Source organism: Notolepis coatsorum (assembly GCF_963971535.1).
Source record: "Notolepis coatsorum genome assembly, chromosome: 19".
Taxonomy (NCBI): domain Eukaryota; kingdom Metazoa; phylum Chordata; class Actinopteri; order Aulopiformes; family Paralepididae; genus Notolepis; species Notolepis coatsorum.
The window spans coordinates 18,081,341-18,106,915 of record NC_140183.1 but is presented as its reverse complement, the minus strand read 5'-3'; the positions used below and the strand labels follow the sequence as shown (position 1 = coordinate 18,106,915).

Sequence of the window (25,575 nt, the reverse complement as noted above, 5' to 3'; positions counted from 1 at the left end):
ATTCTACAAACCTGGGCGGTTTGTGCTTGTGTCGTTCTACAAACCTGGGCGGTTTACAAACCTGGGCGGTTTGTGCTCGTGTCGTTCTACAAACCTGGGCGGTTTGTGCTTGTGTCGTTCCGCAAACCTGTGCGGTTTGTGCTTGTCGGTCGTTCTACAAACCTGGGCGGTTTGTGCTCGTGTCGTTCTACAAACCTGTGCGGTTTGTGCTCGTGTCGTTCTACAAACCTGGGCGGTTTGTGCTCGTGTCGTTCTACAAACCTGGGCGGTTTGTGCTCGTGTCGTTCTACAAACCTTGGCGGTTTGTGCTTGTCGTTCTACAAACCTGGGCGGTTTGTGCTCGTGTCGTTCTACAAACCTGGGCGGTTTGGGCTTGTGTCGTTCTACAAACCTGGGCGGTTTGGGCTTGTGTCGTTCTACAAACCTGGGCGGTTTGTGCTCGTGTCGTTCTACAAACCTGTGCGGTTTGTGCTCGTGTCGTTCTACAAACCTGGGCGGTTTGGGCTTGTGTCGTTCTACAAACCTGGGCGGTTTGTGCTCGTGTCGTTCTACAAACCTGGGCGGTTTGTGCTCGTGTCGTTCCGCAAACCTGGACGGTTTGTGTTTGTGCCATTCTACAAACCCGGAAGGTTTGTGCTTGTGTCATTCTACAAACCCGGAAGGTTTGTGCTTGTGTCATTCTTAGGGATGGGTACCGAATTCGGTACTTTTAAAGTTACCTACCGAAACACGTCGGTACTACAGAGTATCGATTCACTTGAAAAAAAAAAAGATAGTTAAAACAAGGCCTGGGATATACAAATCAGCTATTCAACAACACCAAAAACATTTGAACATAGATTAAGACAGATATTGCTCTTAGAAATTGCACAATATGTCATGGAATAGTCATAGAAAGGTCATGGAATTTGATTGAGCAATACTGAGTTGGATCCCTTGTTGTAAAGTTGGATACAACTCAGTAATAGGCCTTTCACACCGGCCGGGCTCCGTGCTGGAGCCAGTTCCCGAACGTAATCTCGAACCGGCCAGCACGTTCACACCGGGATAGTCAAGTCAAGAGTTTTATTTGTCACGGCATACAAGTATACAATGAAATGCGGGTGGTCTTGCCTGCAACGATGTGCAATACAGTAGTACAACATATAATAGAATCCAATAAAACAACAGCGTGTACAGCGTGCGTGTCGTGTGTGTGCTCATGTGTGCTTGTGTGTGGAGAGTTCAGTGTTCTGTGGCACTCAGTGTTCAGTGTTCAAGGCTCTGATGGCCTTAATGGGATTAATTTGTTCTGAACATGAACAATTGGTGCTCAGCTGGAACCGAAAAATTGTTGTTTTTTCCTTGCGAACCGTGACATCATCAGTGGGCGTGTCATATTCTAGGCTGTGAAAACAAGCGTAAACGGGGGAAAGTCTGCATTGCACTCAATCGATCCATTCAACAGGAAGCAATTTGCGACTGATCTCAAAATGAGATTCGATTCAAATGTATTGCCATTATACAGCACAAGTACAATACACCATCCAACCAGAGTGGATAAATTAATTAACGTTAAAAAGAAAAAAAACTTTTGTAACCGAGAGATTTGAACCTGGGACCATAGGATCCATAGGCACTAATCATTTGAGCTAAACGGTCCGACGTTAACTGTGACTGACTAATCCATAGTTTACACTTGTCAAGTGCCAATTGCGCTTGTCTTCCAGTATTGGGATTAATAAATCAGATGTCATGCTAATATGTCATGTTCTACAGTAGGACTTACTACTATGATACCCATTAAAACCAGTAATTCGAATAATAGAAGCCTACTTTGCTGGAACGGATTTCAAACGTATACAGTGTGTGTGTGTTTTTGTGTGTGCGTTCGCACGCTGAGGCTCGCTAAACCTTTCTCCACGCATTTTGGTTGTGTTTACCTCCGCCTGAGTAACGCCCCCTGTTGATGACGGAGACGGTGGAACGTTGGTTCTGCTTAAATAGGTGTAAACGCGGGCTGGTTCGCCAGAGAGCACCAAGGTTCAGAGGCTCCAGAACGGAGCTGGAGCTTGAACCGGAGCCCTGCCGGTGTGAAAGCCTCCTAATAGAGTCGACCAACTTGTGAAATGTAATCTTTCTAATATTCTAGAAATCCTTTGATGTTCTCAACCACGTGACTATGCTGAAGATGGTGTGGATCTCCAAAGCCAGCGCTTTGCAGAGGAAGGGCAGGTGAGTCTTAATGAAGACTAGCGCGGAGAGCTGAGTGGAGTGGGGAGTTTGTTAGAACTAGCGAAGGGCAAAAGTAGGGATGGCACCGATCCGATACTCAGTATCGGTATCGGGCCGATACTGGTCAAATTCACAGGATCGGATATCGGAACAACAGGAGGAGGTATTTTCCGATCCGATACATGCCTTAAAGCGCGCCATCACGTCAACAGTAGTAGCGCGACAACAATGTTAGCGTTAGCTAAACGTGAGCGCCGCAGTCATGTCAGCTGTGTGGAGTTATTTTAAGCTCAAAGAAGAAAAAGGCAAAACAGCCTGTGGTGTTATGTTAATGTATGCATGCTAATACAACACAGAGTACAGGCCGCGTGAACACTTAAGGTAACGCACTTGTGCTTCCGCATTGCTCTGATTGGCCCACTGACCGCACGTGATGCTACACTCGTTTTCGCCCGCACGCCCGTAACGCAAGCGAGCCTTGTAATGTTAAGCGACCTACTCGCGGAAATGTAATGTTAATCGGCGGAATGTACATATTTATCAAAACAACTACCAGATTCACTCTACCAGATTCACTCATAAACGTTATATAACATAACGTTATATGCTGTTATTTCGCGTTTTATTCATAACGCTATATGCTGTTATTTTGTGTTTTATTCATAACGTTATGGGTTTGAATCACTGTACATTGAGGGGGGTTGAATCACTGTTTACACTCCCCACTACATTCGTCACTCAGTTTTAACATCGACGGTTAGCTCAACTCGTTCGTCAGCTTGCTGTGGGGCCTATGGTCAGTTGGTGACAAGTTTTAATCACTTCAATTCTTTTTCTGCAACATATTTGAACAATTAAAAACTCCTTTCTCTTCAGCTCTGAAGGCTCGCGGAGATTAACGTTATTTCGATTGATATGAATAGCTAGTTTAGAGATGATAAAGAGATGATAAATTAATTAAACGTAAAAAAATATATATATATAATTGAAGTGATTCGAACTTGTCACCAACTGACCATAGGCTCCACAGCTGACTAACGAATTGAGCTAACCGTCGATGTTAAAACTGAGTGACGAATGTATAATTTACACTTGTGCCAATTCCCTACTTATTATTAAGCTAGGTATTGTGCGAGCGTTGCTAATTAACCTGCATGGTTATTATTATTAACCTTTGCTGATTAACCTGCTGATTAACCTGCGTGGTTATTATGTAGGGGGGATTACGAATGCATAATGCCGCGGCAACCTATTAATATTACCTATGCGACACATTGACACATTAAAGATGGCGGCTTTGTGTTTTCCTGGAGAGCCTGCAACGAGTGACGCGTCTACGCTCGGTGCGTAGAGCTGCTGCGATTCACGAAGGGAGAGCGCTGGCCAATCAGAGCAATGCGGAAGCACAAGTGCGTTACCTTAAGTGTTCACGCGTACAGGCCACCGTACTGGGACAGGTACGCACTGGCAGGGAAGAGTAGACTAGGAGCGGATAATGGAGGAGCTAACAATAAAGACACTCACAAATACAGAGGACTCGCGTGTATACTTGTGGAATAACACGACACAGCCGAGTGTAATGTCTGCAACGGAAGTATTTCTGGGGGTGGCAGAAACACTTGCAGATTCATCATGCAAACGGGAGTATGCCGAGTTTATACGTGCAACGAATGCCAAGAGGAAAAGTTTAGCCGCAACTGACGTAGCTGGAAACCATTCAGAAGTGCGAGAAACTCCCTGCAGACGGTAACAAAGCAAAGCTGATAACTCTAACAGAGAAATGAACCGAATTTATTGTGCAGGACGACCAGCCCCTTTCTGTTGTTGAAAATGTAACGTTAGGTTTCCGACGCTTAACCACGCTTCATGTTGCCAAACCGGCATTTTATCTCCGACACGGCTATCCCAAATAAGTACAATGTTGTATTTCTTTTTCAAATGTAGCCAAGAGTAAAGAACATACTGTAACCCTATCAAAACAGAAGTCAGTGTATATTTTCAACACTGTTTGTTTACCAATGATTTTAAAATCTCTGCACATTGCACCGGAAATGGGGGCGAGGACAGGAAGCCGTCATGAAATCGCTGTAGTCTTATTGACTTATTAACTAAAAGATTTGAACATGAAAAAGTGGTATTGTCCCATCCCTAGGCAAAAGTCACAAAATTGCTATTTGACAGTAACTGGGAACTATTGACTACTGTGACATTTCCTTTCAAGGCCTTTTGGTAACACATCCCTCCCCCCTGTACCCTCTTTTCCTCTGCACGTGTGGTCAGAGCCGGACGATGCAAGCCAGGGATCTCCTTCCACATCTTCAGCCGCCTGCGCTTCAACAACATGCTGGAGTACCAGGTCCCACAGCTGCTGAGGATGCCCCTGCAGGTACACAACACACATGCACCTGGTTTACCACCAGCCACGAGGCTCATTTAGTGGAGGGCAGCTCTTGGCTGGTAAAGACAAAATCGTCTTTTTCCTGATGTGGTAAGTCAAGACCAACACACCACCATGTTAAAGGAAAACTCCAACATAAGATATTCCTTTATTGATCCCCTTGGGGAAATTCAGGCATCATAGCAGCATGGGGGAAGGGAAGGGGGGGGGGGGGTACAGGTAGTAAAAACAACACAAGCAGTGTAAACAAATATTTAACATCTTCCCTGGAGTTAGACAAGACGATACATACCTTTTTCGTCTCTCTGCATGCATTAGGCTTAGGGAACGCCTGTTCCCTACAGTCACGAAATACAACTCCAAAACGTTCCTGTAAACATGTTGTGACCTGTGTATTTACCACGTCTCCCAGTCACACGAGTCTCCCAGTCACACAAGTCACACGAGTCTCCCAGTCACAGAAGTCTCCCAGTCACACAAGTCTCCCAGTCACACAAGTCTCCCAGTCACACAAGTCTCGTAAGTCACACAAGTCACACGAGTCTCCCAGTCACACAAGTCTCCCAGTCACATGAGTCTCCCAGTCACAAGTCTCCCAGTCACACAGTCTCCCAGTCGCACAAGTCTCCAAGTCACATGAGTCTCCCAGTCACATGAGTCTCCCAGTCACACAAGTCTCCCAGTCACACAAATCTTCCAGTCACACAAGTCTCCCAGTCACACAAGTCTCCCAGTCACATGAGTCTCCCAGTCACACAAGTCTCCAAGTCACACGAGTATCCCAGTCACACAAGTCTCCCAGTCACACAAGTCTCCCAGTCACACAAGTCTCCCAGTCACAAGTCTCCAAGTCACACAAGTCTCAAAGTCACACAAGTCTCCAAGTCACACAAGTCTCAAAGTCACACAAGTCTCCCAGTCACACAAGTCTCCCAGTCACACAAGTCTCCAAGTCACAAGTCTCCCAGTCACACAAGTCTCCAAGTCACACAAGTCTCCCAGTCACACAAGTCTCCCAGACACACAAGTCTCCCAGACACAAGTCACACGAGTCTCTCAGTCACACAAGTCTCCAAGTCACACAAGTCACACAAGTCTCCCAGTCACACGAGTCTCCCAGTCACATGAGTCTCCCAGTCACACAAGTCACAAGTCTCCCAGTCACACAAGTCTCCCAGTCGCACAAGTCTCCAAGTCACATGAGTCTCCCAGTCACATGAGTCTCCCAGTCACACAAGTCTCCCAGTCACACAAGTCACACAAATCTCCCAGTCACACAAGTCTCCCAGTCACACAAGTCTCCCAGTCACATGAGTCTCCCAGTCACACAAGTCTCCAAGTCACACGAGTCTCCCAGTCACACAAGTCTCCCAGTCACACAAGTCTCCCAGTCACACAAGTCACACAAGTCCCAGTCACAAGTCTCCCAGTCACACAAGTCACACAAGTCACACAAGTCACACAAGTCTCCCAGTCACACAAGTTTCCCAGTCACAAGTCTCCAAGTCACACAAGTCTCAAAGTCACGCAAGTCTCCAAGTCATACAAGTCTCCCAGTCACACAAGTCCCAGTCACACAAGTCTCCCAGTCACACAAGTCTCCCTAGTCTCCCAGTCACACAAGTCTCCCAGACACACAAGTCTCCCAGACACAAGTCACACGAGTCTCCCAGTCACACAAGTCACACGAGTCTCCCAGTCACACAAGTCACACAAGTCTGTGTGACTGGGAGACTCATGTGACTGGGAGACTTGTGTGACTGGGAGACTTGTGTGACTTGGATACTTGTGACTGGGAGACTTGTGACTGTTAACACTATGGCAACCGGCGCCCCGCGGCGATTTAGGCCTCAGGGGACAGAGGATTGTAAACAAACCGATGTACTTTCTAAGAGCTTTGTTTATGAGTTTGCGTGTCAGGTAGACCATTGATTGACAGTCGATTCTGCCAATTACGTCACACCGCTTTCACCCACCTCTGCTGTTGATAACGCTAGCCAAGTTAGCACATACACACATTCATACACAGTGGGCCAGTGACTTTGGTGTAGGGGTGTAACAATGCATCGCAATGCATCGATCCTAAGGGGAAAATTCAACTGCATCGATTTGAAAAACGTTAGAATCGATTATCGCAATTATAATGTGTACACAGTTATGTTATGTTATTGTCATGTCCGTTACAGCCAACACAACGACATATACGCTACTGCATCAACGTTATGGTTAACAAAGCAAGGCATTCGTTTTGTTGCATTAACGTTATATTACTATTGCTATCGATACATCTAGGTGTTCTAAAATCTATTGCTATTGGTAAGACTAGAATAAGTTACATTAACTTAATGTTACTTGTGTCTCGGAAAACTCTCGCATATCGCAATGGCGGACTTTCAGGAAGTAAAAAAGCAAATGAGAGCTTCCGATTGGTAATTTCCTTTATTTCCCTTGAAACCAGTCACGTCACTCTACTGTGATTGGATCGTTGGCTTGAGTGCAATGTGGGACTTGTAGTTTTTTAACGATTTATCAGTGGAGGGGGAAAAAAAGCACGACTGAGGCTGTAATCTTCACTCGCACACCATGCAAGTAATTTATTTTTCCGGTTCGCACACACATTTCTAGGGGCATATGCGAGCAATATGGTCGCACTGTAGAGCCCTGTCTCTCTCACTGGACATGCTCTCTCTCACTGGACATGCTCTCTCTCACTGGACATGCTCTTTCACTGGACATGCTCTCTCTCACTGGACATACTCTCTCTCGGTTGCTCTTTTGCTCTCTCCCTCGCTTGCTCTCTTTTTCTCTCTCTTGAGTGCTCTCTTTCTCTCGCTCTCTCTCTCACACTTGCATGCCGTCTCCTGCCAATCAGAGTGCAGATGAGCGCTCCCCTGCCCAATCAGAGCACAGATGGGCGCTCCCCCGTCTGGCACCGATTCGTCTCTCAAACTCTGCCACAAGGACTTTATGATTAAAAGTTCATAATACTGGTACTTAGTTTTCAAATGATCAAATGGTGTTGTACCGTGTGCTGACGATGTCTTGTTGTTTCTTGTGTACCAGGAACTATGTCTGCATACCAAGCTGCTGGCCCCCACTGCTCCCATCGCTGACTTCCTGGCCAAGGCACCAGAACCACCTCCCATCCACATAGTGAAGAACGCTGTGCAGATGCTCAAGGTAGCAACCTACATTGTACTGTGTCTGTAGTGTCACGCAGCCTCTCTCCACACTGTGTTAGCACTGTGCCAGGCTGGAGAGAGGTCTGGCTGAACCTCCTCGCTACAGCGGAAAAGAACGCTCTGGCTTGTTTGTATTTCTCTAAACCAATCACAATCATCCTGGACAGCGCTAAGCCCAGGATGCAGCGACTGTGCCCTTGCAAAATAGTATCGCAGATACTATTCTTTTTGACATGATATGAAAGTACAGGTTCATACCTTCAAAATAACATCACTTGTACAAATCGGGCGGATACTTTTCAATCTATGTTTTATTAACCTTGATGATACCACAATAGCTCGTTTTGAGCCACAGAGCTTCAAAGGCTTGGAGCTGTTTCTGTTAGAAATGCATGCTGACTACTTTACCCATGAGCCATTGCGATATACATAACTCCTCCCCCACTTAACACCTTGCAGGTGAGCTGCAGAAGAGCATACATGGCTTTGTTACTATAATGTAATGATGTGAAAGACAGTCTTAGGGTGCTTTCTCACTCACCATTCGGGTCCGTTCCAGTCCGTTCCGTCCTCGTTGCGTCCTTGGGTGCGAACTTCCCCCCTCCCTCTCCCCCCTCTAGTTTGCGTACACACTCAGTCTTGGTGCGCTCTGGGTTTTGTTTACGGTTTGCGTTTTGAGCGTGTAAGCTTGCCGTAGGCGATGATGTCACGCTCGAAAATGTAAACACAGGAAGAGTTAACTAGGGATGGGTACCTTTCACATTTGAACCGATACGGTACCGGTACCTGTGAATCGATACCGGTACCCAACGGTACCTTTTTTCGGTACTTTAGTCTAAAAAAAATGTATTTACCTACCTCAGTTGTAAAAACAAAAAAATCCTAACTTCAAATAACTACAATTTCGACCGTTTTCGGCTTGCCATTGCTCCAACTGCTTTGTTGTTGAATCAAGTCAAATCCTAGGTAAGCATATATTGTGCGTGTGAACGTTGACATGAAAAGAAAAAAGGTAAAAAAAAAAAACGGTATCTCACTTGAATCGATACTCTGTAGTACCGACGTGTTTCGGTTCGGTACCTCAAAAGAACCGAATTCGGTACCCATCCCTAGTGTTAACACAGCGGTGGAGACTGGATGCTGATATAAAAGAAACAAATAACCAATAAATATGATGTTATATTTGAACCTCTGTTGTCAAGCCTTGTCAATATAACCCACCCCCCTTTTCTCACAAATGGAACTGGTGTCGTGCAGTCCACTTGAGCATATTCCAGGGTTACTAGTCTATCTAGTCTACTAGACCAGTGGTTCCCAAACTGTGGTGCGCGCACCCCTTGTGGTGCACGAGCGCCCTCTAGGTGGTGCGTGACATGAAAAGGCTAATGGTGGTAAAAAGAAAATTAAAATTTCTTTTTTTTTTACAATAAAATTTCATACAAATCTTAGTCAAACCTTTAGTATTATGGATATTAAACATGCTGGCAGAGTACATGCATCCATGTTGTTGTGAAAAATTTAATTAAATAAAGAAATTCCCTATCCATAGTCGCCGTGGGAAGAGATCAAATAAAAAATAAAATCTGTGCACGGAGACCAGCAACAATTTTTTCTAACAGAAACCCATTGGGGGGTGCGTCAGCTAGGTCGGGAGGTGACAGGGGGTGCACGGCCAAAAAAGTTTGGGAACCGCTGTACTAGACCTATCTACTACCGTACTTTTCGCACTATAAGCCGCACCTGACTATAAGCCGCAGCAGCTAAATTGAATGATGTGTACATATATAAGCCGCACTGGACTATAAGCCGCAGGTGTTTTAATGTTTAATTACCATATGTAATTAGCATTGGGACACAATACTGTCGGACAAATAACAAGAATTAACTCATTTACAAGTTGTATTAAGTTTAGCAAATAAGGGAACAGATAAATAACATTTCAATGCAGTCAAAAAAGCAATATTTAGATTTTTACATTTTCCGGTTTGGTCACGTCGAGTCACATATAAGCCGCACCGTTATATAAGCCGCAGGGTCGAAAAATGGGGGGAAAAGCCGCGGCTTATAGTCCGAAAAGTTAGCAGCTAACATTAGCCCATCACTCACGGCAATTATATTGCATGTCAGTTGATGGAACTGGTGTCGTGGATTCCGCTTTGAGCGTTTCCCAGGGTTAACGCTAATGTTCAGCAGCTGTTCAGCAGCTAACATTAGCCCATCGCTCGTGGCAATATTGCATGTCATTGATCTACTGGTCGACCACGGCCGACTGGTTGGGCACCACCGGTCTAATAGAAATAAATGCATTTGAACAAGAAACCAATTTATAGACATAGCAATGGCAAACAAAATTGCCAGGCCTAATGCGAGCCAGGGAAGTGTTGTGCTTTGTAACGTGGCTTCATGTTTTCATCCACTGAGCTGTGAGGCTCCACATGCTTGTTTTGGTTGAGGTCTGAACTCGCAAATTGCCCATAAATATCGTTTTTGTGGGTATTGTCCAGTTGTTGCCGTGTGTTTTTATCTGCCCAAAATTCAAGCAAGCATGAAGCATTACAGTAACAACGCTGTGTGTGTCAGCAAGTTGATACAGAAGCCTCCCGTGTTTTGGTACAAGCTTGTACACCACGCCCCCGCTCCCACTGGTGCGCACCCGGAACCACCTATTTCAGCGGTCCAGGTTCAGCCTGCTACCCTCCCCCTCTCTCGCTCTGAATGAGGACAGCGGCCTGTCTTGACCAATAGCGCATCTTGAAAGGCGCATTAATAAAAAAAATTATCTGGCTTACTGCTGCGGATTCAAGCCACGCAATAACAAAGCGCAACATTAAAATAAGGACAGCATTAGGTTGCATTAAATCCACTCTAACGAAATTCGTTCGCTCATAAAATTTGTGACATTCTAAATGTGTTTTAATGTTGTTTAATGACAATACACCTAAGTCCTGACTCGCGTTTTATGATGGTCTTTTTAACCCATTCTCTGCCGGGCATTGTACCCATCATTGTACCCTCTCTGCCAGCGCTATAAGTCTATGGAGATGTTCACCTTCTTTGCAGGGCTATACCTTTTTAAATTGTATTGCTAAATTAACATTACTATGGCCCATTCAACATCAATTATCTATCGTTCAGGATGTAGGAACGTTTTACTTTTTCATTCACACATTCATACTAAAATACCGTCTTAAGTATAAATATGTTTTTATCGTTTTCTGCTGTATTTCATAGAACGTGAGATATAGGCATAAATGCATATATTAGATGATCAAATGCAGTTTGATACCGATCAACATTATATTAAAAATTTCAAAACGTCATGACTGGTCATCTGCGGGTGAACGGGGGGGGGGGGGGGGGGGTCATTTATAATTCAATGACGGACGTTAAATGATTTATGTAGTATGGGTGATATATTGATCAGAGCAGTTTGTATCGAAAATGGTAAAGAAAAACGCTGAAACTCACCCCAGTTTCCTCGTAGCGTTGGGCGATGAGAGTGGAGCAAACAGATCCCAATTATGGGATGTTGATCGATGCGATCCATTTCCGGTTTGTATATTACTAATACACGTCCAAATCATGTTGATTATTGAGTTATGGTATAGATCTATATCGACGGTGTCTGTATTGAGCCCCGGGACGATAAGCGAGTGGCCGGACGAAAATAGGGGACGGACCCAGCTACAATGGGCACTTCCGGTTTGGCAACTCGCAGATCGGCCACCAGGTGGCGGTATTGAAGCGTTGCAGAGTTGTGATGGCTCAGACAGCATCACCCAAGACTCCATGGGTGAAATATGAGTACCATGACGAAAATATGAAATATTGATCTCAAAAACGCCTTACGGAGTTATTGGCAGACAACGCATGGTGGAGAAACCCGCCTTAACACGTGATTGGCGGAGAATGGGTTAATATAGACACTGCGTTTGTCACAAGTTAAGTTGCTGTAACTTATAACGTTAAGATAAGTGTATTACATTTTCATTCTCTGCTAAGAAAGGAGTGCTTGTGTGTGTTTTTAACACCTCGTTAAGTACCTGTGAAGATTAATGCATGAAGCACTCGCAGACAGACCACCCAGCGTAAAGCCCTCGCCTGTAGTCTTTCCACAGTATTGAGACACAATACTGTCGGGACAATCTTAACAATAATTAACTAATTTACAAGTTGTATTAAAGTTTGCAAATAAGGGAATAGAGCAATGACATTACAAAGCAGTCAAAAAGGCAAGATTTCGAAATTTTCGCATTTTCTGACGCTTGTATCTCGCCGGACTAAGTCGGGTTTGATGACGCCGAGTCACATATTTTTATTTTTTATTTTTTTTATTCGACTAAGAGGTTGGCAGTCGACTACGGCTCCTTTCGACCGATTAGTCGACTAATCGACTAATAGGGGTCAGCCCTAATACCAATATAGATGTTTCTTCACAAAATCATCAAGGGGGGGTCGTTTTACGAAGCTGCGATCGTTACCAAAAGCATGTTTTAGGTTTGGTAAAATATACTTAAAATAGACCTTACCTTAGTCAGAAGGTACTAATCCCAGTAGTTCCCAGCGGTGCCAGGGAGACACAGGCAGGTCCGCGCGAGTGTTTAGAATGGGGAATATCGGGGGGGGGGGAAAGAAAAAAGTAACCAAAAAACTAGATATCTCGTGTTTGGCACTCAACAGTTTGATTTGAAACACGAGAAATCTTGTGTTTGGCGCAGAAAGCGTTAACCGGTATGGTGATAAACCTACGTAAAAATTGCTTATGAATTGGCATGCATTGAACCAGAAAGGCGCTATGGAACAGCAGTGATTCATGAATGTAAACGAAGAAATAGAGAGAGAGAGAGAGACTTTTGGCTAATTCTAGGGTTTATCACCATAATGTTGAAAGAAAACCATATAAATGTAAAATTAGAAAATCTAAAAAGCGACTTCCGGTTTGGAGATGTGTGGGTAGTCGACCATTGAAAGAGCTCCCGGTCAAACAACATCGAAAGAAGGAAGTAAAACTGTCTAAAACTGTCTAAAACAAAATAAAAAGTGGTAACTCAAAGATATAAGAGAAAAGGAAGGATGACCACGAGAAAGAGCGAGAGAAAGAGGACCCCGGAGGACGTACAAACACTGGAGGAAATATCTCGACACGAGGAAATGGCGGAAGAGATAACTCAGACGAGCGTGACACAGGTAGGCGGAGGCGTGGAGAACGTGGAGCCCGCCTGGGTAGCGAAGATGCAAGCGACCATGATTGCCAGCGTACAAGAATTACGGGCTGACATGCAGGCTAACGCAAAAGCTATCCAAGCTATACAAAATAGCATACAAACCAACACGCAGAGCATACAAGCTGGCGTGTTGGCTAACCAACAGGCTAACGCGACAGCTAATCTAGAGCTAAAAAATAGCGTACAAGCTAACGCAATGGCTAACCAGGCGAGCACGCAGAATATCCAAAGCAACATAGATGGACTAAGGGAAGAGTTAAAGAGGGGACAGGAAGGGATACAAGCTAACGTGGCGTTGGACCGCGGTGAGGCCTGGCCGGAGAAGGAGCTGCAAGCTAACACGGAAGCTAACATGAGGAATATGACGCAGCAAGGGATACAAGCTAACGTGGTGTTGGACGGCAGCGAGGCCTGGCCGGAGAAGGAGCTGCAAGCTAACATGGAAGTTAACACAAGGAATATGACGCAGCAAGTGATACAAGCTGGTTCGGGAGAGGTGAAACGGGCGGCCCCCGGGGGAGGGACAGGGAGACGCTGGATACAAACGGACCAACCGGGACTCAGGCACCGAGGTCGGCCGGACCATCCGCACATGAGATGCAGGCGCGGAGGTCGCCCGGGCCGGCCAAGATGCGAACACGGAGGCCACACACACCAACCGGGACCCGAGCACCGAGATCAACCGGACCAGCCAGAACTCGAATAACGAAGTCTCACACACCAAGCAGGACTCGAGCACTGAGGTCACACACACCGACCAAGATTCAATATCACATATGCATATAATTAGATAGTGAATGGAGGCAATGATTCGAGACGCACTGCAGACAACACACAGACCACTGGGAATACAGACAAGGTAAATACGCTAGTTGGGGAAATTGGGACTTGACTCGGGACATATAATGCAAATTAGGGATGTCCCGATCATGTGATTTTGAGTATCTACCGATACCGATCTTTCCCGATCCGATCAAATTTGTATTTTCTATTTTTTTAATCCCAATTTCTCACATTACATTCACCCTGAATGTTGACGTTATCCAGGTGAAAAGTTAACTTCATTCAAGTGAGGCATTGCAATCCTTGACATAAATCATTTGATGTATAATTAAATCAAAGGAAATGCGTTTGGGTCTGAGAGTGTGGCTGGTCTGCCGTTCTGCAGCTGGATACTATTGGTTTGTTTTGGCAAAATTCTTCTGCTCTGTGACAATAAATAAATTAATGATGATATGCAATTTAAAACCAAAACTAAGGCCTCAGTATGAGTTTAAGACGTGAACATAGTCATGTTTGTTGAATAATTTTTTTTTTTTTTTTTTATCCCCATCTTCGGAAAATCATGTGATCGGCCCCGATCACGTGATCGGATCGGGACATCCCTAATACAAATAATACGTACTAAACTAAACTATAGACACTAACACACAGCTAAGAGGACGGGGAACACGGGGAATCACACTCGGAGACCTGACCGGGAGCTCTGGAAATGTACTATCATATGAAAGATAAAAATTCAAATAAAATGTTGGACAATAATAGGGACATTGGAGAACCCCCACAGGGGACATCTCCGTCGTTATAGGAGGGGCCCTCTCAAGGAGAGCCTTACCCCTCCAACCCGCCAACGGGGGTTAAACGGGGTTAAAAGAATTACCTGGGAAGTGCCAATTGTCTTTAGTCTCTTTTATATTATTTCTTCAGAGTTATGTTAGAATAGCAGTTGCTTTAAATGTGCACATGGACAAATATGAAGGACAAGAATTCAAAATGTTGGACGTGAAGAGAGGCTTGGAGAGCCTCCTTTGGGGGGGGGGCATCGTTTCCGCGGTTTGATCCGGGAGAGTGGGATCTCATGGGTTGTGGGTTCGGTGTACGTGGGGTGGGGTGCTTGGTGACATGGGAGGTAGCGGGCTTGGCTCGGTGGGGGTGGAGTATCACCCCTCGCCCCTCTACTGGGTCTGGCACAATCAAATTCAGGGTACCCGTGTCGCTGAGTGCTGGGTCCCGCATGGGACGGACCTGTGATGCGGGGGAGCCCGGTTTCTAGGGGGGGATGGCGGGAGGGGGGGGGTTCCTCTTACGGGGGTCTGGACGGCTGAACTAGGCCATATTCAAGGGGCCCATATCTGTATGTTGTTATGTTATGGATGTCACTGTAAATATTGTGTTGTATGTCTATAAATGTTAAATAAAAATTTAAGTTTAAAAAAAAGAAAATCTAAAAAGCAAGCTATGCTCAGGAAATGGTCTGGGGTAATGTAAAATATGTGTGCTGATTACAGGGTTTGCACAAGGTCCTTGAAGTGCTTAAAGTGCAAAAAAGAAAGTCATGGCCTGGAATTCCTTGAAAACTGCCAATTTTTTAACAAGGTGCTTAAAAAGTCCTTGAAATTAAAATCAACCATTCACATTGAATATTCATCCATGATCAAATTGTCGCTGTCTCGTTCGCTACAACTGCTTTTCCTCATTTCTTTGCATGTGGCTTCTTCTAGCTGGCAAGCAGGCCAAGAAGATGCTTAAACAGCATTTAAAAGTTAATTGTATCCTTTGAGTGACATCCTTGAAAATGAAAAATAGTGCTTGAAAAAGTACTTACAAGTCCTTGAATTTCATTATTCAATGTCTGTGGGAACCCTGTGATTAGTAAATGGGCTAAAACATATTCATATCTAGACCGGCATGGTCAGACTGGAGCATGAGGGCCATTGGCACTAGGAGACCTATGACACTGATTCTTTCCCCTCCAGACCATAGATGCCATGGACCCGTGGGAGGACCTGACGGAGCTGGGCTACCATCTGGCTAACCTGCCTGTGGAGCCCCACCTGGGCAAGATGGTGCTCTGCAGCGTGGTGCTCAAGTGCCTGGACCCCATCCTGACCATCGCCTGCACGCTGGCCCACCGAGATCCCTTCGTGCTTCCCCCTCAGGCCTCCCAGAAGAGAGCAGCCATGCTCTGTCGCAACCGCTTCACCGCGGGCACCTTCAGTGACCACATGGCCCTGCTCCGAGCATTCCAGGTATAGAGCGGCCGTCTGGTAATCAGAAGGTTCCCACTCCTCCCGGGCACAGTGTCGAATTGTCCTTGAGCAAGACACGTAACTAGGGATGTCCGATATTATCGGCCTACCGATATTATCGGCCGATATCGGCATTAAAATGTGATATCGGAAAATATCTGTATCGGTTTTCAATTTTTTATTTTTTTATAATTTTTTTTATTTCTATAACCTTTATTTACCCAGGCAAGTAAGAACAAATTCTGATTTTATTTATTGTCAAAAGTATGCATAATGTTGTGTTAATTCCACAACAAGAGATATGTAATGTTAATTACCTGAAATTATTCCATTTTTTGGAGGGGGAAACCCTGCATATATCGGTATCGGTTGATATCTGTATCGGAAATTAAGAGTTGGACAATATCGGTATATCGGTATCGGTAAAAAAGCCAATATCGAGCATCCCTACACGTAACCCCTAATTGCTCCCGATGAGCAGGTCGGCACCTTGCATGGTTGCCTCTGCCATTGGTGTGTGAATGTGCGAGTGAATGGTGAATGTGAGGAACAAACTTTTATATATAAATGCACCATTTACCATTTATTTAATATTTTATTTATAGCTAGATGGAATGCCAATCATGCCATGAAGTTATGTTTTAATTTGATAAAAAAATATTATACATTGAGGGCACAGAGGAAATATTTGTAGAGTAACAGTCAGGAGTTTGGTGTCTTGTTACCATTGTTAAATGGACTTCAATTACATAGCTTTTATCCAAAGCGCTTTACAACTTACGCCTCACATTCACTCACACATTCACACACAGATGACGGAGGCGACCATGCAAGGTGCCGACCTGCTCATCGGGAGCAGCTAGGGGTTACGCTGCCGGGAGGAGCCGGAATCAAACCAGGAATCTTCTGAGTACCAGACGACTGCTCTACCTCCTAAGCCACTGTCGCCCCATACACGGCATATATATACTAAATGTAGTGCGACAGCTTAATTTCTGTTGCACATTGGTTGTCAGAAGTGTCAGGCAACAAAGCATGAATAAGACATAACACTCTTCTCTCTTGTGGTGCGGCTAGGCGTGGCAGAAGGCCCGTAACGACGGCTGGGAGAGGTCGTTCTGTGAGAAGAACTTCCTGTCCCAGGCCACCATGGAGATCATCATCGGCATGAGGACCCAGCTGCTGGGACAGCTGAGAGCTATAGGTAAGTCAGCCTGCTGTTCTCTCACTATAAGATATAGGTCAGTCAGCCTACTGTTCTCTGTATATATATCTAAATTAGGAGTGGACGGTATAAACGGTATAGAAAGTACACCGGTATGAATTTGCGCTACGGTATGGATTTTGACTATACCTTGTGACCGGAAGAGCAGCTCTAAAGTAGCAATGACGTAACCACACCAGGGCCCTTATTTATCAATAATGCGTAGAAAGTGTTCTATTTTTGTTCCTAAGCACGGAATTTAGAATGTCTCTACGCACATAAAAATCGGGATTTATCACTCAGTGTTGATAAAAAAAACCATTTGTTCTTACCGTCTATGCTCGTGCATGATTATCCATATATGGTAATGAAACACCCCCATGGGATGTCAAATAATGGACTAAGCCGAGCGAACTCTGAGAAACTTCACGAGCGAGATTGTTCACGGAGGTCTAAAACCAACAAATTTAACGCACTGTCGAACCAAGAAGACACAACGCGTGTTACGGGAGAAATACGCGACAGGCTGATGGACTTGTACACGGTAATGACGATTGCTTCCGGGGCAGCGCAAAATACTAATAAAGACCGTTAACCTGTTTGGCGTTGGTGTCTTAACACATCCTGCGCCAAAAACAAAAAGCACTGGGACGGCATTCTAATAAGAGCGAAACAGGCTATCTAAATGCTTCTTAGTTTTGAGCGTGATGTGTTATTTAGGCAGACCTATTGGACATTTTCGTTTTTGTTTATTTATTAAGTTAATATATAAACAGTGTTTCAAATATCTAAAACAAAAACAAACATGTATATTTGGCTATAATATAATGCTTGTTAGTTTTCAGCGCAATATGGACATTTTCGTCATTTTCGTTTTTTTTTATTAAGTTCATATAAAACAGTGTTTCGAATATTTAAAACAAATTAAAGAAAATTGTAAAAATGTAAGTCTAAATAAATAAAAAAAATCTGGTTTTCATTCGGGCTAGGGCTTCATTATGTTGCATTACAGTCAGGCTTATTGTCGGGCAGGGCCTGAACGTCATGGGCTCGGGCTGGGCACGGGCTTAATTTCAAGGCCCTTGCAGACCACTAATATGAATGCCTTTTTTGATTGGCTACCTGGTATATGATTTGTAGAGGCATACAATCTATTTTGGTGTCGGTATTAGGTAGCCTATATAAATTATATATAATAGCATAGCCTACATTATGCAACAGACATTATGGCACAGACACGGAGCCCTGTGAAGCCTGCATACAGTAAACTAACTTGATCGTTAATCTAACTGTTGTCCTTGTATCTTTACGCTTATGAAAACATTAAATAATATGTATAGGCTATAGTATAATAGCCTATTCTCAAATGGCTATCCGCTGTGGGCTATCTCCTCGCTGCCGGACCAGTATACCTATATCATATCATATTCCTATGTCTCCAAGGAATTGTGGGGCTCTGGGGAAGAAAGGTTGGGAACCCTTAGCTGCTATAGCCTATATATCCTTTATAATGTCTTTTTCTCCCCATTTTTCTATTTTTCTCCCATCCCAATTTTGTATTTCCAATTCTTCCCTCCCCTGTCTTGAACGTTGCTAGACTATGCCTCCCACTGGTCGGCTGTGGTGAGGATAGAAGCCTTTCATCACGTGTCCCCTCCGGTACACGAGGAGGCAGCCTGTCGCATCTTTTCACCGCAGCAGCTCGAACTCTGTGGCGAGGAGTAACGCGTGGGAGGCTCACGCTGCCCCCGATACTTCCTGTTTCCGCCGCACCGGCGTCACCCAACCGACCTGTAGGAGGCGCTGTCCACAACGTCCAATCCCCACCCACCGGCTTTCCCACCCTCTAACACTTGCCAATTGTGTTAGTATGACGGCCGGCCAGCCGGTAGCAACGCTGAGAGCTGGGCTCAAACCCAGCGTCTCCTGCGTTAGTGGCGAGCGCCTTGCCCAATGCGCCAATCAGCCACCCCAGAGCAGAGCGGACCTTCAATTCTAGAAGCAAACTAGCGCTTCAGCCAGTGCAATACTCCAATTCAGCCATTGGCAATTCAGCCGTTGGGTGGGGGGCGCTGTTGAGCGGGCCTGTGACCGGACCTGAAAGCGCCCCTACTCTGCGGCTCTGCAGCTGCATATGCTTCTCGCAAAATCCAGCTTCCAGCTCCCGCTGCCCAGCCGTCGTTATCAGAACACGACACACATATCATAATGTTCACAGCAAACTGTAGTTGATCACCAGGTATGTTTTATTAACGTAGAATAATTCATATAAGAAAAACGATAGGGAAATCTCTTCCCTTTCTCCACTGGTTAAAAATGCCAGGAACTGAAATTGAAACTTGCTGTGCGCCGCAGTGATATGTGTTTATTATGAAATGACAATTGCGTGTTGACACGCCCACTGCGCGAAGCCTCCAAATAACTTTTTCCAGATTGCACATATCTATTATCTATGACTAATTCTATCTATTTTTAGGGGCAAATGCAGTGAAATAGTCACGCTGTGGTTACATGACGTCATTGCTATTTTAGAGCTGCTCTACCGGTTACAAGGTATAGTCAAAATCCATACCGTAGAGCAAATTCATACCGTTTATACCGTATACCGTTTATACCGTCCACCCCTAGATGTCATGCTAATATGTCATGTTCTACAGTAGGACTTACTACTAGAATACCTAATAAAACAAGTCATTAGAATAATGGAAGCCTACTTTTCTGGAACGATTAATTTTGCACGTATACAGTAAGTGTGTGTGTATGCGTGTGCGCTGAGGCTGCCTCACTAAGCCGTTTCTCCACGCATTTATTTTGTTCTAGACATATTTTGTTCTGAATACATCAAACCAACAATAAATAATAATATAGAGGAGAAGACAGTATATGGCATATTAATACAGTATATTCCACTATACACTGCTATATCCACGGCGATCGGTTTAGTTCTTATTTATTTAGTTTGCAGTTTGTGTGTAATGCTCACGATGCCTCATTGAGTCCCTCATTTTCCCCCAAATAAATTATTGATTAAAGAATTTATTTAACATAATACATGTGCAGGTCCAAAATGAATGTTTGTACATGTATCCCCTCCCTACTTCCCATTTCCCCCACGTAAAATGCACCTGATTGGATAAACGACATGCTGGTGCTCTAGTACGACATCTAGTGGCCAAACGTTATCTATAGCAGCTTTAAGGTGTGTAATTGTGAAAATGAAAACGGTTAAGCTGATCTCCATCTCTACTAACGCTTTTCGACCGGTGTCCCCCAGGGTTCGTGCGGGCGCGAGGGGCAGGGGATATCCGCGACGTCAACTTGAACTCTGAGAACTGGGCGGTGGTCAAGGCAGCCCTGGTGGCCGGGATGTACCCCAACCTGATCCACGTGGAGCGAAAGACCTGCTCCCTTTCCGGACACAAGGAGAAGAGGGTCCGCCTCCACCCGACCTCCGTCCTCGGCCAGACCCAGTGCCTCAAGAAGGTAGATATGATGTTTATCAACTTGTGTCACTGTCACCCAGTGCTTGTTTTCAGAGCGACTGGCATTTACTCACCTCTCATATGGTGACAATATGTGTTCTGTTTACATAAAAAGTTAATGGTGTAATAGGACAATTGAAACAGTGTTGGTACAAAGAGGTCCACACTAACCTGGGTCTTTCCCCACTCAGATCCCCCCAGCCAATGGGCAGGCGGCAGCGATCCAGGCCCTGCCCACCGATTGGCTGATCTACGACGAGATGACCCGAGCTCATAGGATAGCCAGCATCCGCTGCTGCTCTGTGGTGTCGCCGGTCACCGTGGCGATATTTGGGGGCTGCGCCAAGCTCCCCATCTCTGCTCTGCAGGAGCCCGCTGTGCAGAAAGGTAGTAAAAGTTCAAGAAAATAACTACATAAATGGACTCCCTGCCCTCTGAAACCCCTAAAAAGACGTATTACGCGACCCTCTGGGTCAAGGAGATCAAAAGTTGAAAAATTTACCAAAATCCATAATGGCCACGAAATGCTCAAAGTTGCGCGAGTAGCAACCAAACTAATTTGGCTTTCCTTACTATATAGAACACATTTCTAAGGCTGACACACGATATGCCATTTGGATCAATATAAATGCACTTCATTTTATCTTTTTTTTATAAATAATTTTTGGCCTTCATTCAATACATAGAAAGCAGAGATGGTTCGCCACTGGCATTCATTCTTTCCTACTAAGTGTGTGTGTGTGTGTGTCCATTTATTTTTCAAAAAATTACCCAACAACCTAAATCGAATCAACTTTTGAAGCAAGTCCACTGAATACATGTTGTCCATGTCCTCCAGATGAGAGCAGCGACAGTGAGACAGAGGAGTGCTCCACAGACCACCTGGCTCAGATGAAGATTGACGAGTGGCTGAACTTCAGTATGGACCGAGAGGTGAGCGACATGGCTGTCCGCTGGCCCCCAATGGGATTCACTGGGAAATGTTGCCTTTTCATGTTCCAGTGCACTGTGAGCACGACCTTCTTGTTTACATCGGTAGCTTCAAACAAAGTTAGAGAAGGAATTAAAATAACTGAAAACTGTTCACAAGACAAAGTATTTGTACTTTTTAAAAATACCTTCGCCGATCATTATATCCCGAATGAGTGTCGGGGGGATATTATGTATTTATTCCGGCTGCCTCTGCCGCAGATCTTTCGCATGGACTCGATAACTCAAATACCTTTCATTCAATTGTTTTTAAATTTGCGGTGCACATTTATGACCCCTAGAGGATGAACCTTATTGATTTTGGTGACCCTATGACCTTTCCTCTAGCGCCACCATCTGGCCAAACATTACGCATGGTTGCGTATTCTCATAAAACTAAAAACTTCTCAACAGCTCTTTGCTGTGAGCTGCATTGCACACTCCTATCAGAATATACATATGGTACGATATGGGCTAAAAATAATATGTAGTAAACATTTGATGGTAAATAACCATCTACGTCCATTATTATTTGGGCTATGGACAAGCTGTAGTGTAAATAGTAGGAGAAATCTCCATTTAATAAAGAATTACAAATTAAATGTTGCAAAAATGCAAGTATGTAATTCCATTAATGGTAATTAGTCATTGTAATCACAATATCAAGCAAAATAATTGCAATTATTATTTTTGTCATATCCGTGCAACTCCTTTTGCAAAGAATTGTCTTTGAAACAAGATGCCCCCATTTCTTAAACAAAGCACGTAATATCGAACAACAGATGTTTTGATATTGAATGTCTGCTTTGACGGTTATTTAATTATATCTAGTTGAGGTTTATGTTGCTAACATGATATTGTCCCGCGTCTCCAGATGGCGGCGCTCGTGTTCTACCTGAGGCAGAGGTGGCACAGCCTGTTCCTCCGAAGGATCCGGTGTCCCTCCAAGCCCTGGTCCCAGCTGGACGAGGCCACCATCCACACCATCGTCTCGGTGCGTCACACCCCTCGTTGTTCATTACAGCTGCTGCGAGGAAACCTTAGAACTTCTCATTTAATTCAAATTCAAAGTGGTCCTTGACATGTTGAGTAAACGTCATTGTGACCCTAGACACAGAGGAACCCTGTCTCGAAAGCCATTCTGTCGTTTCAAAGGGACTTCAGTTGGAAAATAAGAATCATTGGCTCCATTACTGGAGAAGTAGAGTGGTCCTTTGTTGATCCAAATGATGGTGTCATGGCAGCATGGAGGAGGGGGGAGGTACAGACAGAATAGATCATATTTATAATAATTATAGAACAAAGAACAAAGTAATGGTGATTAGTGATAACAGTATTGAACAGTTGTGAATGGCAGGGTTCAATCAGTCAGTAATAATGGTGATGATGGTATACGTGGTCCGTAATGTAGTAACACACTGCACCAGAGTCCGTGCAGTGTTTTGTTATTAAGAGTCAGATAGTCAGGGCGGTCAGGTGGCGTAGCGGAGATTGCGTTTGTCACCAACGCCGGAGACGCTGGATTTGCCTGTTCGAATCCAGCTCCCGGCGTGTCACCAGCTTGGCTGGCCGTTCACACTGATCCTTCCACACGTTACACCCTCTCAGTGAGAGTCCGCGCGGCCAGGTGAAAAGAAGCGGTTGATTGGCTAGACGTGTGTCGGAGGAAGCACGTGATAGCCTCCACTCTCCCAGACCGACTGTGGGGGGTAAGTGCGCAGCGACCAGGAAGGGGATTGGGGATTGGGAATTGGCATAACGACTAACATTGGGATGGGAGAAAATCGGAGGAAAAAGGAGGGGGGAAAAGATTAAAAAAAAAAAAAAAATCAGATAGTCCAGGGCGGCTACGTGGTGCAGTGGGCAAGGCGCTCACCACGAATACTGGAGACGCTGGGTTCGCCTGTTCGAGCCCAGCGCTCCACATTGCTTTCAGTTTAGCTGGTCGTCCGTACTAATACACATTGGCAGTATTAGGGGGTGGGAAACTGATGGGTAGGGATCGGGCGTTGTGGACAGCGTCGGTTGGTGCGCCTGCGCAGTAGAATCAGGAAGCGATGGGGGCGGCGCCCCTCCAAAGCGCAGACCCCTGACGCTGAAAAATCGCGCCGCACAGGTGAAAAGATGCAACTGCTGTTACCTCGAGTATCGGAGGGGACTCGTGCTATGTATGACTTAGTCCACATTGCAGCCGGCTTGTGGGAGGCAAGAAACAGCGTTCGAGACAGGGGAGGGTTGAATTGGATGATACGAAATTGGGATGGGAGAAAAATAGAAAATGGGAGAAAAAGTGGATAAAAAAATAAGAGTCAGATAGTCCCAACAGTTCAAGTTCACCAGCCGAACGGAAAGAAAAATTAGGTTTCTACAAAGGAGGTTTCCCAAAAGTACTTTTCCAGAAAGGAGTTTTCTAGATGGGAGGTTTCCAGATAAGAGATTTCCAGAAAGAAGGTTTCCAGATGGGATATATCCAGATAGGTTTCCAGAAAGAAGGTTTCCAGAAAGAAGGTTTCCAGTTAGGATGTTTCCAGATAGGATGTTTCCAGATAGGATGTTTCCAGATAGGATGTTTCCAGATAGGTTTCCAGAAAGAAGGTTTCCAGATAGGATGTTTCCAGATAGGATGTTTCCAGAAAGGAGGTTTCCAGATAGGATGTTTCCAGATAGTTTTCCAGAAAGGATGTATCCAGTTGGTTTCCAAAAAGGAGGTTTCCAGATGGGAGGTTTCCAGATAGGATGTATCCAGTTGGTTTCCAGAAAGGAGGTTTCCAGATAGGATGTATCCAGAAAGGAGGTTTCCAGATAGGATGTTTCCAGAAAGGATGTTTCCAGATGGGATGTTTTCCAGATAGGAGGTTTCCAGATGGGATGTTTCCAGATGCGATGTTTCCAGATAGGAGGTTTCCAGAAAGGAGGTTTCTTCCGACGGTGGCAACAGACAGACAGAACCTCAGCACACTTAATGTCAAGAAAATAACAATGGTCCATGTAGCTGTGTGTTGATCCATATGGGTGTCTTCCTGCCTCTTCCCCAGGTGCTCGGAGCAGGGGAGCAGGTAGCGGGCCTGCAGCAGCCCACAGGCATCGGCCAGCGGCCCCGTCACCTGCCTACTGAGGAGCCCCCCCAAGCCTCCTCCTGGAAGAACGGCAACAGCAGGAGGGCCCCGGTCCCCCACGACACCCCTGAACCGCCTGGAGAGCTGCCAACGTCCACACTACCTGCCAATGAGTGGTAAGAGGGAGGCGCTCCAGTGGTATCAAGGATATTACCATTGCCGGGTACGGCTGGGTAGTGTAGTAGAGGTCTAAGCACTGGCCTACTACCGCAGAGATCCGAGGTTCAAATCCCGGTGTCAGCGGTACCTCCGGCTGGGTCAGTCGTCCTTACAAACACAACTGGCAGTGTTCACGTGTGGGAAGCCGGTGAGGGTATGAGTCATTGCATTAGCGACTCCTACTGTTCAGCCTGTTCAGCAGGGAGGGGATCTGGGGGAGATAGCACGAACCTCTGCGCTCTCCCAGTGAAACCCCACACTGTCGGGTGAAAAGAAGCGGCTGGCGACTCCACATGTATCCTAGCACTTAAACCAGATAAACATTGCAGTGTTGATAATCTGAATGGAAAACTGCTACAAATGTCTGCAAAATGTGTGGCTAAGCCACTATCCCATATATTTAATTTATGTTTTGAAGAGAGGGTCTTTCCTCAGCCTTGGAAAATAGCTAAAGTAACTCCACTACCAAAGAACTGTAAAGAGCCATTTACAGGTTCAAACAGTAGGCCCATTAGTATTTTACCAGTAATAGGTAAGTTATTGGAAGGAATTGTGTTCAAGCAGATTCAAAAGTATTTCAACGAAAACAACATAAAT

The 25,575-nt window shown here is 45.1% G+C and overlaps 1 protein-coding gene across 2 annotated transcripts in view; it reads left to right on the top strand.

The window, feature by feature from the left end:
- The window catches only part of ythdc2 (YTH domain containing 2), a 130,375-nt gene that overhangs the window by 85,302 nt on the left and 19,498 nt on the right, over positions 1-25,575 (top strand). For both annotated transcript variants that reach the window (XM_084336259.1, XM_084336258.1), the window contains exons 18-27: positions 2,132-2,214; positions 4,495-4,600; positions 7,676-7,792; positions 15,776-16,048; positions 17,126-17,252; positions 20,527-20,735; positions 20,926-21,121; positions 21,573-21,667; positions 22,578-22,697; positions 24,739-24,935. In XM_084336259.1, the coding sequence (XP_084192385.1) occupies positions 2,132-2,214; positions 4,495-4,600; positions 7,676-7,792; positions 15,776-16,048; positions 17,126-17,252; positions 20,527-20,735; positions 20,926-21,121; positions 21,573-21,667; positions 22,578-22,697; positions 24,739-24,935 (1,523 nt within the window). The remainder of the gene's footprint in view (positions 1-2,131; positions 2,215-4,494; positions 4,601-7,675; positions 7,793-15,775; positions 16,049-17,125; positions 17,253-20,526; positions 20,736-20,925; positions 21,122-21,572; positions 21,668-22,577; positions 22,698-24,738; positions 24,936-25,575) is intronic.